The sequence below is a fragment of the Aulonocara sp. 'chitande type north' Nkhata Bay genome, linkage group LG9 (genome assembly GCF_057382095.1).
Source record: "Aulonocara sp. 'chitande type north' Nkhata Bay isolate Kocher_YH1m ecotype deep benthic linkage group LG9, A_spYH_male_GT1.1, whole genome shotgun sequence".
In the NCBI taxonomy this organism is placed as follows: Eukaryota; Metazoa; Chordata; class Actinopteri; order Cichliformes; family Cichlidae; genus Aulonocara; species Aulonocara sp. 'chitande type north' Nkhata Bay.
The window spans coordinates 26,319,363-26,337,087 of NC_141352.1; the positions used below are offsets into that span (position 1 = coordinate 26,319,363).

At 41.5% G+C, this 17,725-nt stretch overlaps 1 protein-coding gene across 5 annotated transcripts in view; it reads right to left on the reverse strand.

Moving 5' to 3' along the window:
- The window catches only part of LOC147322257 (enhancer of polycomb homolog 1-like), a 42,048-nt gene extending 26,218 nt beyond the window's left edge, over window positions 1-15,830 (reverse strand). Inside the window, exons 1-4 of one of the 5 annotated variants that reach the window (XM_086306742.1) lie at window positions 15,813-15,830; window positions 15,241-15,350; window positions 14,417-14,537; window positions 297-456 (exon numbers count right to left, since the gene is read on the reverse strand). In XM_086306742.1, coding sequence (XP_086162868.1) covers window positions 297-396 — 100 coding nt within the window. In that variant the 5' untranslated portion in view covers window positions 397-456; window positions 14,417-14,537; window positions 15,241-15,350; window positions 15,813-15,830. Of the gene's footprint in view, window positions 1-296; window positions 457-8,814; window positions 9,307-14,416; window positions 14,538-15,240; window positions 15,665-15,812 lie in introns of those variants that run through there. The other 4 variants (XM_086306741.1, XM_086306743.1, XM_086306740.1 and 1 more) reach the window with 4 other exon arrangements.
- Between the last annotated feature and the right edge of the window lie 1,895 nt (window positions 15,831-17,725).

The following is a 17,725-nucleotide window of genomic DNA, read 5'->3' on the forward strand; positions in this document are numbered from 1 at the left end:
TCTTAAGAAAAAAAAGCAACAACTATGTGTGTCAATATTATGTCCACATGAAAAAGCACTAACTTTCAGAAAACCGTCCAGAAAACAAAACATAAAATATAAATACACATCTCTTAGAAAAGCGCTTCTAATTACTCACAGGTTTCTCATCAAAACCACAAACACTAAAATCTCTCAATCAGCAGGACAAACACCCTGAAGCCATCCGGTGCAGCCAAACGGCAACATCACCACATGCTCACAGACCACTAACACAGCTAAGAAGATAATCCACTTGCACGCAGCCTGCTACTCACGCTGTATGTGATTAAGCTGCTTTGGCATTTTGAACTCCCCGGGGTAGAGGGACTCGTAGTGCGTGATGTTGCACTCCGCCTCGGGGACGGGGATAACCATGTTGTCCCGCTTCTCGCCATATACCTGCTGCGCTGAGATGGCCCGCTGGAGATGGTGCTCCTGAAAGAGAGAAAGAAGCTGCTGTTTAGAAAAAAATGTAAAGACTTCTGCAGTGATCAGTATCTTGATTTGTCAAGAGACATTTGTACACAAAGAATTATTAAAAAAAGGAAAAAAAAGACTCCGGATTGTTTCTTAAACCATCTTGTTTACAAGTTGACAAACTAAAAAAAAAATCTTTTAATTACTTCAATACTCATTTTACACATCACCCCCCCATTTCATTCTGTTGTGCATCTGCATGTACGTACAACAGTGTGTAATGGAAACAATGACAATGAGTGATTTAGTTAAGACCAAAAGTTGTTTCATTATGAGGTGCATGATATCGTTTCGCTGTGCTTGCACAGGACTAATAACCATAAGCAGTCCAGATGTTAAAGAACGCCAAGTGCTTAAAGTATTGTACTTAACAGGATAATAAATGTGATCTGTGGCGTCAGACCTCTCACATTAAAGAGATTACAGCCTAAACCTCTCACTGGACGAGCTCCAGAGGAAGGTCTGCGAGGACAGAGCTGTGAAATGTTTCATGTACATAACATCGAGAATCCGTATGTAAAACCAAAGGATGCACGTCAGGAGTGGCTGATATTAGCCTTTTTCTGCAAATGTCTTAGGCTGGCCAATGTTTATGGTCTGGCTGGCTTTCATCAGTATATTGGCAAATAAGATGGCAGCGGCTGATGTTTATCTATTGTGTTGGCTCAATTTTGCGCTGCCTAAATGTTGTTTTCATTCTGGAGATTTCTTTAGTTCCCTGGCACAGAAGAAATAATACAAAAAACACTGGCATTGCTTATTGCTCCGACTGATTGGTTTAAAACATCTGTCACACTGTGAAATACAGAATTATGAAATTCTGAGCCAATGCAGATGTTTGAAATATTTTGGCTGATAGTAGACTGAGGTACTGTTTACATCTTGTGCCAGAAAAAAAAATCTATACTCAAATTTACACCCAAAATTAACCAGGATTTAGTTTAGTTTTTGTCTTCCTTGAAATCAACACCAGGATAGTAATGTTTTCTTAGTTGGGCTTCATTTAGTGAAGCATAAACGCCATTGTTGGTTATCAAACAGCAATAGATACCACAAGAACAATCACAGACTTCTGTTAAATAAGGAACCCCAGACTCAGCTTTGTAAATCCAGCCTTTCGTATACCTGTTTAAGAGGCAGGAAACCCCCTGCAAACCAGTTTAAAGTCTACAATCCTTTTATCACACTAACCTTTGAATGAAATAAACACAGAAACAAAACAGAAATTTACACTTAACATATAAACATCAGCTACTGCAATCTTATTTGTCAGTGCAAAGCATGATGGCAGTTGTTCAAATACAAAATGTTCCAAAACAGGAAAGGCCTGCTACATGAATGGTCATCTCTCCATCCCTTGTGAAACCCTCACTGGCTTCATATGGTGCTGCCAACATTTCCTCTTCCTCTAGGGTGTATTCATCATCAAAAGTCAGGGACAAACATGTCAGCCGCTGGGTCAAAATAAAAATCGCACTCGTTTGAACATCCTGCACCTCCTGGGTGTGAATCCTCTCCAGTTCCCTTCGCTCATTATCTTTCAGTGTTTGTGTGGCATTTCTTAGCTGTCATTTTAAACCTAATCTCAATTCATTTGTCTAGGCTTGTCTGACAGGCAAAGCATAATATTTATCATAGTTTGTTATGTCTATATAATGTATGCCAACACAGTAATGATGTCTCAGAGAAATGAGTCATCAGCAGGAGAACAGCGTAGGAGTATCAGCAAGTGCACTGCCATGTCAATGAGTTTGGAAAGGTGAGCTTCACAGTCAGCCGAGTTGGACTTTGTAGCATGTGCTTTGTGGCAAACACCTCTTTTTGAGCACCCCTCAGGTAACCCCACTATCACTCACAACAATGACTCATTATTATTTACTGCATCTCTCAGGTGGAACAAATGGAGAGAGAAGAAAAAAGTTTACAGATATTCTGTTGCCTATGTTGAGCCAGTGGATCATATTAAAATACCTGCAAAGTTTCTTCAGCAGCAAATCTGGTACTCCAACTTGGCAGCAGAAGCATAAACGTGGGCAAATGACTCAGACTGTTTGACTCTTGAACTCAGCAAGTACAAAATGTTTTCATATTACACAACTGATAGTTACCTGAAATATATGTTGTTTGGAAGAATCCCACAAAAACATGAATCTTTTTCCCCCTGTATAAAACAGTGTCTTAATTTTCCAAACAGCATACTGCTCCTCGTAGGGCTGTGCGATATGACCAAAATCTCATATCCCGATATAAGAATTCTATCATCCCGATAACGATATAAATCACAAAAATGTAACATTTTCTGTAAATTCTGTGAATCTCGGGCAGCTCGACTTGCAGGAAGTGTTTCCAGCTGCGCGTCATGTAGCTGGAGTCGAGTGTTTTAACCGATGCATGAAACGATACATTTTTAGACATAAGTTGTAACGGCTGCCGTTTTCTTTGTGAGTATTTATTACACGGCGTGCTGCGGGGAAAAGCCTGTTCTAACGTTTGAGTCTAAGGTTTATTTTTTAGCACCTGACGGCTCTTTTTTAATTCTCATCCGTAAATAATCTTCAAAATAAACGGAATCACATGAAAGAGCAAAGTCTCAACAGGATCTTGAGCTTTATTGTGAAAGGTTTATGTGGAAAATAAACAAGCAGACACACGGTGGTTTTACCGTTGTTGTTGCTAACCACAACGCATAAAAACAGGCGCTTGTCCGTCCGTAGTGTGGTTATTAAAATATAAGAGAAAGAAAGAACTGTAATAAATTAATATAGCCACTACAGTGACCATTAAAACGATGAAAAAAATATTGCCGTAAACAGTTTATTTTGCGACACCCCGAAACAAACGATAGCGTAAAATGAAACGATAGACGTTTTTATATCGTCATCCGATATATATCGTTGTATCGAACGGCCCTAGCTCCTCGGAGTTCAGAATCAGTGTTATTACTAAATGACAGGAGTTTAAGCAAAGCTCTCGCTTATGCACTGGCATTAAGATCTGCATGAAAGACACTGCAACTTACTAGCACTGCACGCTCACTCTGTAGCGCACAATATCTGTAGGCCTTTTATTTGTGGTTGATGCAACAGACGGCCAATCAAGTCAAACCAACTCAAGATCTGTCTTGCTCTAACAAGTATTTTAACAGAGCTCCTACTCATTTTACACTTCACACACGTTTTCTCAACTACAGTTTATTGGCTAGAATCTGAAATGTGGGTCAATGTTAAGAGATACCAACTGCGCCTGGCAAATATGACCACAAACAAGCATTCCCTGACAACGACTCAGTTTTATACACTTCCACACTTGCATGGGTGTCTGAACTGCCTTAAATAAAAATTCAAAGCCACGAGGAGCTCTGCATGGAGTAACAGGGGAACCATATCAGAGCTGTGAACTGGCATCAAAGGACACAGCATGTGCCCAGAGCTGAACCATCTGCCCCTTGTAAACCCATCAAGCACAGTCTACGCCAAGAAAAACATCTTATTGTGTCAACTGCGAAAGTGTTCACCACTGAGGATTTTAGACATCATCCACAACATCCTAAATCCCAGCATTTCCTGCTTGCCGCAGGCTCTAAAAGAGCACAAGAGAGAAATACACAACTTTTTACCAAGCACTAACTTAACCACAATCTAAAGCTTGAATAGCACTCTCAACCAAGACTCAATTTGGCACGGTTACACAAATTGAAGGGTCAGGACAAAAACAAAGAACCAGATTTGGCTGCGACTGCGAGCGTGAGCAGGCTGGGCAGGCACACTTATTAAAAATTTCACACAGCCATGTTCACTGCCCACAAACACAACTTCCTGCAAATTAGCCAACAGCTCTGTGTCATTGTACATTTAAAAAGTCCTTCCTGGGTTAAACCCAAACTGCAGAAGCTGTGGTTCTCTGAGCTCAGAGACTTAAAACGTTAAAAGTTACGCTTTGCACGCACATTTACATCAGACTTCTCATATCTAAATTAAAAGCATAGTTTAAGTCTTTGAAACACCAGCCTGTATTGATAATTACAAGCAAAAATTGAAGCACAATGATGCAAGAAATCAAACCACTCCAAACTAGTATTCAACTGAAATACATTTCTTACAAAATGTACTTAACTGTTGTCTGCACTGTTACTCAGCAACTGTTACAGCTCAGAGAGTACTGCTTATCAAAGCGTTGTCTACTGACATGACATGAGCTTATGTAAACTACATGTTTGACTGGCACAGTGAAGGATGCGTTTGCTCATAAAACCGCCACAAAGACACTGCCCTCTCTGAACCCTACCGTCTGACATGCTGATGAACCCAGGAGCTTTGTGAGATAAGGAACCTGCATAAAGCGTGCACGTAAGGTGCCAATTAAACCTGAGCCTGGCCCAGACCTGCCTTTGCGAGCTTCTATAAAGGATATTGGTTCGGCAGGTTGCAGCAGGCAGCCCTGAGCCTTCTCTGACCTAAAGATATCCTGATCTTTCACAGCTGTGATCCTCACAAGCATGGTTCACAGCCTGGGATTTCCTCTGCAGAGGAGTTGAGAGTGTCGGATAAAAGGATTTTGTGAATGGCACATGAGAACAAGTGAACCAGGTTATTACGGGACCCACAGCAAAAGCCTGTGTTAGCCAAACTTTCAAGTTGATGTGCCATTATGCTGTTTGAACTTTCAACAGTTTTTGGATGCTGAAAATTACTTGTCCCTATGGTCTTGCTTCCAAAAAAGTAAAAATAAGAAACTGGGACTTTAAAAAAATTAAATTTTATGCTTTTTCTTATATCCTGCTTTGTACAATCAAGTTACAATGATGAAATGAGCATATTACAAAAAGCTAAAGGTTCAAATGATGAGTTTAGCATATTTACCAGTATCATACAAGGCCTGAAGCTCAGCCTTCACACTTATCTGAACACAATTTCTTTTCTGGCTCTGCATGATGTCAGTGAAAGCAGATCTCTCTCATATGGTCAAATCAGGGAACCAGCTTAGGGTGAGCACAGCGGCCACTCCCAACTTCAGGTCAATCCTTTTGTTTGTAAGATGCAGCCAATAAGAAGAAAGCTGGCTTAAATTTAGAGGAGCTTGCACAGTTTGCATCACACAAAGGACGAACTGAGGGGCTGCAAAGAATTAGTTTGAGCAGTGGATCATGCAAAGCTACTCTAATAGCTAATTAGTAGGCTTACTGTTCATTTTATAAGAATATGATGATTCATGATCATGTATTAGCACACTATGCTTTGTAATGTATGCATTTGACTTATTTTGGTACAGACAACGTTTTTGGTCTTGTGACACATCTAGTGCAAAGTGGGCACAAATAGTGAAAACAACTGGATACAAAGTAGCTTCTAACGGCTTTCCACCCGAGAAAATCTAATATTGAACCTCAGATTCTCTTGTTCTTCCCACACAAAATGTTCTGGGACTCAGTGGCAGTTATGCTTTCTGTCACGGTCACAGATGCAGATCGAGGAGAGACAAATGAAAATCTATTTTTCACAGCACCACGCGTTCCCTCCATTAAATGTTCCCAAGAAAAAATAGATGACTCCAATAAAAGTTGCCATGGCAACAAAAGTGTGGCCTCCAGCAGGTGTTTTCAGCTCAACATGCCCAGAGGAAGGCGAGGAAGTGAGGGTGGTGCATTTCAGCAAATCCAAGAACACATATTGTGTAAAATCCACAAGTACTGCTAGTTTTCCACAGATGAGAAAAAGTGATTTATGTTGAACAACACTCAAAATTCAGTGGAGAAACAATGTCGCTCAATATCAACCCTCACAAAACATCACGCAGGTGCATAAGTACTATATGATTAGTATGGGAGAGGGGGACGTCCTTTCAATTTAAAGCTAAAGTGGTCACGAATGCAAGCCCCCTCTAAAGTATTAACATTTTAAATTTAATAAAGGTTAACTTGACACATGCCCATACCTAATACTTGTTAAATGACCCTGTAGTCGAGCTGTAATATGGTAGCTTTATGGACGTAGTGTGCACCAGACATCATTTTTGTCCATTTGGTTTTTTTGAAGGAGATCCACACGGAGCATTTTGGTGGCTGTGTTTTGTTTGGCTTTACATGTTTCTCCTGTTTGCACAGAAGCATCCAATTTCACTGTGCCACACATTTTAGTAACACTACCAGAAATCAGTGACAATTCTAGAAATCACTCAATTTAAGACCGTTAGTCGATTAAACAAACTGTTCAATACTTTGTGTGTTAATAAATACACACAAAGAGAAATCATGACTGCAAACAGTGTGAAGGATAGATGTAGCTTCCAGGACTGAAAAGCGTATACCTGACAGCCAGCAGGGGGCGACTTCTCTAGGTGAATAAGGACATTACTGTTACAGATGGGAAAACTAGCCTCAACTCCCTTCCCCTCCATCAGTAAACCATTTCCTGCTGACTTAGCATCATACTAAATAAAACATTGAGACAATTCTGTAAATTATAATTAAAGACAGGAGGATTTACTGGCTGACGTATTGTGAATCATAAATTGTGGCGTCGCAGGGACAAAGTCCACCTCTAAAGCATTTTAATTTTGTAGTCAAAAACGTGGTTTACAGATTTACCTTTTAACTTCCCCAGACGTTATGGAACAATTCAATGTGAGTGTAAAGGTAACAGCCACTGGAACACACAAACTATTTACACTATGCAGGACATGGTGCAAGCAAAGATGTCCTGTTGCATTGCAAAAATAGATTGTGTCAGAAGTTAATTGTTTGCCAGAGGTTTGAAGGTTTAAATGCTGATGAAATTAGTTCCTTGATTATATTATAACAACAACAACAACAAAAACTTCCACCTGATTTAGATTCTGGTTACACTTGCAAGCTAAAATTATGAATTAAAGAGACAAAGTGATGCACATGCATTGTGACGCAACAAACACTCACAAACTGTGCCTGCTGGTAAGTTAGAACAACATAACTCTCAGCCAACATTTGGGTATTTAGTCAATGCAACAACACCCCACTGTTCCTGGACAGGATGTGGGTCAGGGAGCTAAGCCACGCACAGGCTTGGAGTAAAACTGTCCTCTTTATCTCTTCTGTCACACTGTTATGCAATTTCTGCTGTGTATGTGCACAGCAGGTTGAGGAGGGTATGAAAGCAGGATTTCAACTTGCTTTACATCCCATCTGTGGATCATGTTTGTGTCTGCTGAGGCATCTCAGGTGGTGTATAAAAGTGAATTAGAAAAAGTCAGTGGGGCCGACCAGATGAGCAGGTAATGCATGAGCAACTTAAACTTTGTGTACTATCAGAAAAACAGCTTTCATTTCAGGTATAAACTCTAAATGAAAGGCTTTGTGGTCAAAACATATAGACCAATCTGTCTACAGGCAAATGCAAATTTGTGTATTTGGATATAATTTGAATATGTGTAATCTCAAAACACGTGAGTAAAAGCAGAACAATATACTATAGTGTTAAAAAACAAAAATCCGACTAATACCACAGTACAGACATCTCAGTGGGCCAAACTCATGCAATTATGAAGGATTCAAGTAATAAATAAGTAGTTGCAATAAGACACTTTCATAAGAGTAATTTAAGCCCAATTTTCAGAAACATAACTGAAATTCTCTATCGTCACCGTTTTCTTGCCATCGACGCTTCTAACCAATAAGATACTTGGAATATGGCTCCAGAAAAGAAGACTACATCCACGTGCTGCACTACACGAATGAAACTTCCCCATGAATGGCACCGTCATGGCTACACCATGCATGTCGTAACACAGTTTACAGGAACTGAACCACGTATATGTGAAGAGGAGTGCCGTTATTAATCATAAAGCAGAGCTCTGGGACATATTTTTAAACTCCGCGTTCTCCGCGAAACAGGCAGCACACATGGCAGGGCTGTGGCTGTCAACACGAGGCGCCTAGCTGTCAACCGGGGCTGAAGGCTCAGTGTCTCCCCCTGGCATTCGCTAACGAAAAGTACACCACGTCCAAGGCCTATCCCGCTCGCCTTTACCAACGAGAAAGTCAACAAAATGGTGGAACAGATAGAGGTCACGTGACTTCTTTGTGCATTCAGGTACTGCTTAAAAGGAAATAAACGGACACAACACGGCTTACCAATAAAATATCACAATATTGCAACCTTACACAGCCACTCGTGGTGAAACGGGTTAGTAGAATTCAGTTTTCATCGAGCTCTATCGTGCGCACGAAAGAGAAAATATGGCGGCCATTTTGCACAAGCTTGCGCAGGCAACATAGCGGCGCCTCGCGCTATGAAAATGCCGCCAAAGATCCACCGCCAGTCGGGCAGCAATAAAATAACATACCGATTCCTCCTCTTTTTCCATCCCCGTTGGCATCTGCGGTACTGCCCGGTTGATTGAGGCATATTCGTGCAGGTCCGGCAAATCCTCGCAGCGGAAGACGGGCAGGGGCTTACTAGCATCCAGTGCCCGTGCCCGAAACGACAATTTACTCATTTTTATAATAAAAGATGCAGCATAAATCTATTCGATCTGCTAGGAATAACAGCAGGTCTGCCTCGAGTTCTCATGGATGAATCTGTGACGGTCTCTGAGAGTCAGCCGGTCGATTGAGGGCGGGCTTGGGTCCGTAGCAGCGCGAACAGAGCCGGGCAGGCCCGGATCTCGATCGCTCTCTGTCGGTCTCTTTCTCTCGTAGGCACCGCTGTTCCTCCCTGGTTCAATACGCCATTGCCAACATGGCGGACATTACAAACTCATGCAGCTCACCGCTCGCTCCAAGCGGCCCAACCCCCTCGATCATACAAACAGCCATTCCCACGCAGTTTCGCACGCGTGCGCGCTCGCGAGACCCTTGGGGTACGAGAAAAGGGAGGAAGGAGGGGCTGAATCGACAGCGGGGAAAAAAAAAACAACAACGCTGGATGCTGATGATGGGATGTGAACTTCCTAGGCTCGGGATGTTCTCATGCTGTTATACGACAGGCTGATGCTGACGTAAGAAAATACATATATTTTACATCTTCAAAAAAAAAAAAAAAAGTATATATAGATATTGTTTTTAAAAAATGTAAAAAGAACGTAACTCATTCATTATGCCGCCACATATAGACAGATCGTATTAAGGACTGACACACCACCCTAACTCAGAGGTTTCACGGGTGTTTTCTAACACAGCAAGGACGCAATTCTTCAAACTTGTATCGTGTGTTAAAATTATTATGAACAACCAGAACATGCTGTATCAATTAGTGAATTGTTTTGCAAATATCGCCACCCTGTGGTGCAAACACTACACTTTTAATTATAATTGGACTGACTTGTGTTCATGCGAATGCACAAAACGTATTAACGTGGTCAGAGCCAGGAAGTAGTCCGATGTGTCGTCATCACAGCCGCAACGTTACGCCCAAATACTACAGAAAATGCTCTAGAAGGTGAAAGCAACAGGAACAAAACTGGTTTAGGTTGAGCAATAAACAAATATGTATTCTGGCCTTATTTGTGTTGTTGTATGTGAAGAGCAGTTCACCCTGGAAACTGAATATAAAATACACTTACTGTAAAGAAGTTAATGTCCATATATATAAAAATGACAGTATCTTTTATATATTATATTATTATACACTATTGATCTATTGACTGTAGTGGCCATTGAAATACGGTGAACTCACTATCATGTTCATGAAAAGTATGATTTAGATGATTTCAGTTTCATGACATTATGTGTGCCACCAGAAGATGGGCACACTGGTCATTATGGGATAAATGTGGTCAGTACCAGCTTAGTTCAGTTACTACTAAGGGCCCCAAAGTAAATATCCCACAGAACATCATCCTGATCCATTAATAAAAAGCAGTATGGATCCACACTTTCATGTAGTTTACAACAACTTGTGACCCTTCCAAATGTCACAACAGAAAATGAAGACTCAAGCCTGGCAACATTTTTCCAAACTTCTACTGTCCAATTATGGTGAGTACTTGCAAACTGCGGGCTCAGTTTTTTGTTCTTAGCTGACAAGAGTTACACTCAGTGTAGTCTTCTGAGCTGTGGATCATCTGCTTTAAGGTTCACTGTGTTGTTCATTCACAGATGCTCTGTGTAACCACTGAGTATTTGACTTACTTTTACCTTGCCCATTAGCTTAAAGCTGTGTGGCCATTCTCCTCAGACCTCTAGCATCAACAAGGTACTTTCTCTTTTGTGAACATTTTCTGAAACCCTAGAGACGGTTGTGTGTGGAAAAATCCCAGTACATCAGCAGTTTCTGAACTACTCAGACCAGTCCATCTGGCACCAACATCCCAGGTTCAAAGCTACATAAACCATCTTTCTTTCCCCTTTCTGATGCTCAGTTTGAACTTCAGTAGGTTGCGTTGGCCATGTTTACATGCCTAAATGGATTGAGTTAGCACTAATGAAAAGGTATATCTAACAAAGTGATTACATCCCAATGTAAAAAAAACAACATCTGAATCCAGGAAGCACCCTTATTTATATCATTTTTCAAGTGCATCACTTTACTAAGTGACCTTTACTGTGTATTTCATATTTGACAATGTGCATCTTTTTGGTGCCTGGCCAGTAAGAATAAGAAGTACCCCAGAGCAATAACTCTTTCTAATCGGTACATACATGCCGTTTTAACCACAACAATGTTTCATGCCTTTTTTGGCAACAGAAACAAAAATACACTGGTGCATATAATGCTTTAATTTTTTAAGTGTCAATTTGCTGTGATTAACTGTAGCTTCATCTCGCCGAAGCTTCATCTTCTCATTGGTGGTTGCCAGTACAGGAAATGCTGCAGAAAAGTAAACCTACCACCCTGACTGGTTCTTCTGAGATGTAGTTTACATCTGACCAAATGTTAGATGACACATTTCTCACTTTCATTGGTGCATCATTATCAGCATCACAATTTCTCACTGCAGAGAGCTGAAATAAATCAGGGAAGCCACCAACTTCCAAACTTGTTCATTTCAGCAAATCTTTATCACAGCACATTTGCTGGTCCGTTTCATTTAATGGAACAATAATTAAATGCAATAGCTTCTTCATTCTTGACCATTAAGCCATTAGCTGCATGAATTCTTGTTTTCCATTTTTATAGTTGATCAAGAAAGTAGGCAGCCTGAATAAGGATATTTCTGGCTTTATGAACACAGCACTTTTTACTTTTAATATTACTGCTCCAAGATGATTTCTCGGCATGCAAACATGCACTATTATACACAAAGACTCAATACATTAAAAACTACAGCATTAATACAGATATTAGGAGGAGGCACAATAGATAGGGTTGAACGCACAGACCAGCTAGGGCCTTTTTGTGTTAAGTTTGCATCTTTTCCCTGTACATGCCTGGTCTCTCTCTACAGATACATTGGCTTGTTCCATTTCCTTGATTTCCTTGATCATTCCTGCACTGCAGCCTGTTTGTTCTTATTTTTATGCCTCACCCTCCTCCCCACTTTTCCCAGTTCTCACACCCCTCATTAGTACACAAGGATCTGTCTGACCTGGGGCCACTGCCAGTCCTCACCAAGGCCTTCAAATCCATAAATCTCAGACCTGCTACTAGCGAAATCGATGTTAGATTAAGCGGTGAGTCTAAATTCATCATAAATGTGAATCTATGTCTCTTTGTGTTAGCCCTGTGACAGATTGGCATCCTGTCCAGAGTTGTACCCCACCTCTTGCCCATTGACAACTGGAATAGAGATTGAAAATGTGACGTCATTCAGGGGTAACACCGCAAAGGATTCTGGGAAGTCGTGGCAAGAGGTACTAGCGCACACAGGCTTTCAATTGAAATCTGTTACACAGCGATAAAAGAAGCAAAAAAAAAAAATGGCAAGAAGCTGTTGTATTATTAACTGCAATAGCCGGTCGCATGTCAGCCACGGGAAGCCGACGGGTAAAGAGATCGGTTGTTATCGGATTACATCGTTGAAGAGAAATTGTTCAAGCCATGTTTCCGAAGTAACAAAGAGGCGACGGATGGCCTGGATTGCAGCCATTCAAAGACCAAATATAACGTCCCAGAACACTCCAGCTCACAGGTTAGTCTGCTCCAAGCATTCCCACAAAGGTTAGTGTTTTGTTGTAGTTAATACGTCATTTTTCTTAACATAATTGGTGATATAGTTTACAAGCAAGTCTGGTGCTGAACAGAAATTGTCGCGCTATGCTCCTTTGTTTATTGTGCATAAATAGTGAATTGTCCTGACACAATATTGTGTTTCGCTTCTGTTATTATGGTACATTGACAAAAACATATACTTTATTCACAGGATAAAACAGTTTTTTTGTATCACTAATTGCCCAGTACGATTACAGCATACAATATTATTGTCACTGCTACATTTCTGTAATGCGTACCAGAAATTATTTCCACTACTAATTAATTACAGTTTAGCTCAAAGTTCCCATTAATAAACTGTTAACGAATGTGTATTTATGAAGACGATTTGTGAGACTGGTAAACTTACATTTGTTCGTACGATGGTCTTTCGTTCTACACGGTGCATTTCAAGTTCCTGTACCCATCCGTCGGTAAACTGTACCTGGGCTTGTTGCAGTGACCTGAAGTTACTAAACTTCATGAGTGTATGCACTCACTCCAAGAACCGTATAATTAGCGTGGTGAAAGTTGGGCAGCACGCGAACGTATTTTGTCCACTCTGTGTGCTCGTACGGGTCTAACCCTTTCACTCCTTTGATTTTTTTTCCTCGTATCTTTCTTTGACTTTTCATCAAGTCTGTCTTTGTACGGACCGGCATTGTTCTCCTTCGTTTTGTACATACCTTTTTTGGGGAGCAAAGACAAAGCAAGAAGGTATTGGAACCGGAGAATGAACGTTTTGCGGTGCTGCAAATGCTTGCATTTGACGCGGTACTTGGATTGTTTTGCCACGAGTTCCCAGCATGCAATGCGCAAAAGTCACATGGTCTATCAATCTCTATCCGGTCGTTAAGTCTGACGTCACTAGCCGTGTCTGGGCCTAAACTCCGCTGCAGGTCCATATATCAAACGATCACTATGGCATTACTGAGAGTTGAAAAACTGTCTAAAGTCTTTCATCTTTAATAAAATGATCAGCGTTCTGCTCTACCAGGTGTAACAATTGAGTTTAACATCCAGGCATCCATGAAAACGGAATTTATGACATTTAACGGAGTTAGAAGTTAGCAGGGAGTTAGCTCGCTAGCTTCTATCTAAATACAATATAGCATGTCCTGACTGCGGGGTTTTGGAAACAAATTAAAACGTACAGCTCTGTTATCACTTCCAGCATAAATGAAGACAGAAAACTAAAAAGCAGTGACGTTTGTAGGGTTACTGAAGTTGGGCTAGCTGGTATATAATGATGTGCTACGTGACCGCTAGCGACACAGCTATGTTAGCATAATATAAACAAGCTAACTTTTTTTCCACTCGATAAAAGTTAACGTGAGTGTTCTCGGTGGTCAGGAACAAATGTAATCGCATGGCAGGATGGTGTAAAAGGACCAAACTTCAGCCAGGAGAACAACTGAGATAATCCATCCACAATACGAGGTTAGTCATTCATATACTGCTGCATGGGCTGGGCTGTAGTTACATCCTAAGGTTTTAAAAACTGAGCTTAAATAAATGATTAGCGGTAATAAAAGCGAGGGAGGTCAACAGTGATCACTGACTGTTTTAGGAGCTTTTTGAGATTAAATCGAAGAAAATACATAACATTAAACATGTTAACAACATAAAAGCCATATTAAACGCAGACTACTTTAGGCCCGGAAGTAGGATTCGTCGCGTCATCACTGAACAACCGGATAGGCCCCAGCCCTACTACGATCCTGAATTGGATAAGTGGAAGAAAACCATGGAAACCAGCTACCCTCCCGTTACAGTCTTCATCAAAATCACTGAAAATAAGAAGAAACGCAAATAACCTGAAGAGATGGGTGAAAATTTTTGTGGCGATGAATACAAGATCCAGGCGAAGATTTTGGTCACAATAATCGTCATCCATTTGGGAGACATAGGCTGACATCTGTAGACCATAATGGAGGCCTGTGAAACAAAATGAGTCAAAAAAGAAGAAGTGCTTATAAACATCATTATTACTGGAAGTTATTACTGGAAACAAATATAAATTCTAAGCCCAGAAGACATCTCGGCATCTGCTGTGAGGTTATTTTCTCTATAGGACTCTTTAACTCTGTATGCAGGTTTACAATGGAGAAAACGTCGACAATTTCTACATCTGCTATCTACGTATACACTAACGCTGCCAAGTAAATGTTTGTACGAATGAATTTTCCCATATCCATTGGCTTTGGACTGTTTTGAAGCACACACAGCAAGTTTTGCTCCTGCAATAGAGTACACAGTAGAGTAAGCCATATATGGTGGAACAGATGGGTAAACAGAACAGGACACGACAGCAAAAAAGCTGTAAGGTATCGTTTTAGCAAATGACAAGCAATTGGGCACCGCTTCGACCCCCCCAAAAATGAGTTTTCGAAGGCTTTTTAATTCGTTCAGTTCTCAAGACCAGACACAGCTGCTTGCACAAAGAAGAGCGATAGAGATGCTAGCTTAACGCTAGCTTAGCCCAGTTACCCTGACCCTGCGCCATTTACTAGCCAGCTAACAGTTTGCGGACAGCCACCAACAGTTTCATTTGAGCTCGCAAGTGACTTTAAAGCCACAACTTTCGCTTCCCAAGGATACAACACGGGGAAAACAAGCTTGAGCTTGACTCGCAACTTACCCGGTGCCAGCAAACCCACAGGGGAGGAGGAGGATGGTGATGGTGGCAGTTGTTCTTCTGGCTGTCATGCTAGCCTAATGCTAACGCTTGTTAGCTCCCTTCTAGGACGCCTCAGAGAGAGAAAAAAAAAAGAAGGATATTCAGTTTCTTTTTATGTATATGCAAATGCCGTTGATGCAAAAAGAGAGGTCATTGGAAGCCAACGCAAGGGTAAAGGAGGAGCTGTCCTGTCGCTGACGAAAAACTTGGTTAGTTAGCTCAGGTTACTTCGATCCAAAAAAAAAAAACAACCCAAAAACGATCCAAAGTGACCACCAAACCACTTTACAGGCGGATTGTGATTGGACGGTAAAAGCCACCAATCACCTGTGGAGAACTCGGGGAGGATGAGCTCACTAGTAACCCCGCCCACCCACGAATAACAACAACATAAGTAACAATAATAATAATAATAGGAAAAATGTTGTCATGCATTAATGCGAATTTATTACGGTAGTGTGCAAATAATAGGATTTAAATAGGCTTTTAAACACAGACGGAGTCAAAGGGCAAAACTTATTAGAGCCACTTACTGAACAGCAAATAATCAGATACATTTTTTTTTCATAACATAGCTGCAGTATTTGTTACATAACTGTCTCCTGGGCTGGTCACCTCCCTCCACCGCCCTCTGCCCCTCCACTAGTTTTGTCGCAGGGCAGGGCTGCTCCTGCTTCCTTTTTCCTTCCTTTTCTGATGCTCTGGTATCTGCACTGCACATTTTTCATGATCAGACACCGTCCAAAGAGAATGCTGCATAGTATAGTGGAAGCATATGGAGTCATTTTCTGTGCTGCTTCAACACCACCACCACTGCTGCTGCTGCCGCCGCCGCTTCCCACCTCCCACTACCCCCACTAGTTGTTAAAGCTGCATGCACGCCTGCCCAGTGACTCTGGGAGTGGAGGGGAGGCATCACTTTGATGAATATTGCTTTGCTCAACTCTCCCAGCAAGGTCATCAGCAGCCATCTGTAGGCAGTGGAAAAAAAACCCTAATATCCATTTAGATCTGAACATCCCATTGTTTCTCTGCGTTTACACGATTCAGCCCAGTGCACCGGTTAAGTGGTTGGCACATACACTAGCTGCACATTTAAAGTTGTGCAGCATATCTGTCTCTATATCTGTTTAACAAATGCACAGGTATGCTGGAGTACAAAAAAAAAAAATCCCAAGAGTCAGGATTTTGCACTGGTGTCAAAAATGTCATCTTCTATAGCTACAGTGACTCGAAGCACCTTCCATCTTTTCCTGCGTAGTGACACTTTCTTTTCCTCTCATCTAGAGGGCAGTGGAGACCTGCGCAAAGACCTGTGCTTCTGCTGGAATTGCAACGCAGAATGCAGGATGCTCACCTCACAATCTCTCGCCTCCTGAGCCCCGAGTTACACAGCTGAGCCAGCCATCAGCATAAATGGGAACCCCCCCCCCAAACACATATGCATGCCCCAACAAAATATTCAGCTATATGTAATTAGCCTTTGTGGAATTTCAAAATGTGAGGGCATAACTTTGCATATATCCCACGGACAGCAAGCTTGTATATAAGAAGCCGCTTATGATGGAAGGGAGATGCTCTTTGAATATGTGTGCGTGCCGTGCATGCAGTGAAGGATTGAAGACATGCAGTCCAAGGTTGCGTGTTTGAGATCAAAGGCGAGTAAGTTAGACATCAGCGTCAACATCCACCTCACCCTCACCCTCAGCCCCCCCACCAACCCACACAGACAAGTTGGTCCCATCTGTTGACAACAGTTCAGGGGGAAGGATGTTGTTTCATTGTGCTTCACGACGGGGATCCTGATTGAAAAGTTGATCTCCTTCCACGGCTGCTATCAGTTCTCTTTATATTTCCAGTTGACAACTGTCATGATGGCCCTTTTGTAGATGGTGTTGTCCTTCTGCAACACAACAAAACAAGTGTCACGACATGACTGTTATTCGGTATTTGATTTACTTTCCTATTGATTGACTGGAGGTGTAGGTGAATGAATGTTTTACTTTTAATGTAGTCATACATTTCTGTTTGCTATTGCTGAATTTCCTATTGCCTTGGTATTGAATTTACCCCACTTTATTGTGTTAACTGTTGATAGGTCTCTGTACTGGTGTTCCCTAGACAAACTCCTGCATTTATTGTGCAGTCTGTGACAGACTGAAGGATTTGTTTGGGCAGGGGCTCACCCTGTTCCAGCGTCTCTGCTCCAGCGCTCTCTGAAAGCGGGCAAACTCCCTGTGGTCATGGATGCTGGTGAGTAGTTTCCATAGCAGCAACAAAGCCACACCCAGCACCACAACAGAGCCTGAAAGCACTGTGGTAATCAGGATCACATTCGGCCCCGGTGGGCACTCTTGAAAGACAAGAAGAAGCCACAGCGCTTTAGCAGCCATAGACTGCGTGTTTGTGAATTTCAGATAAAATTAATGTGCTTGTACAATCTCAC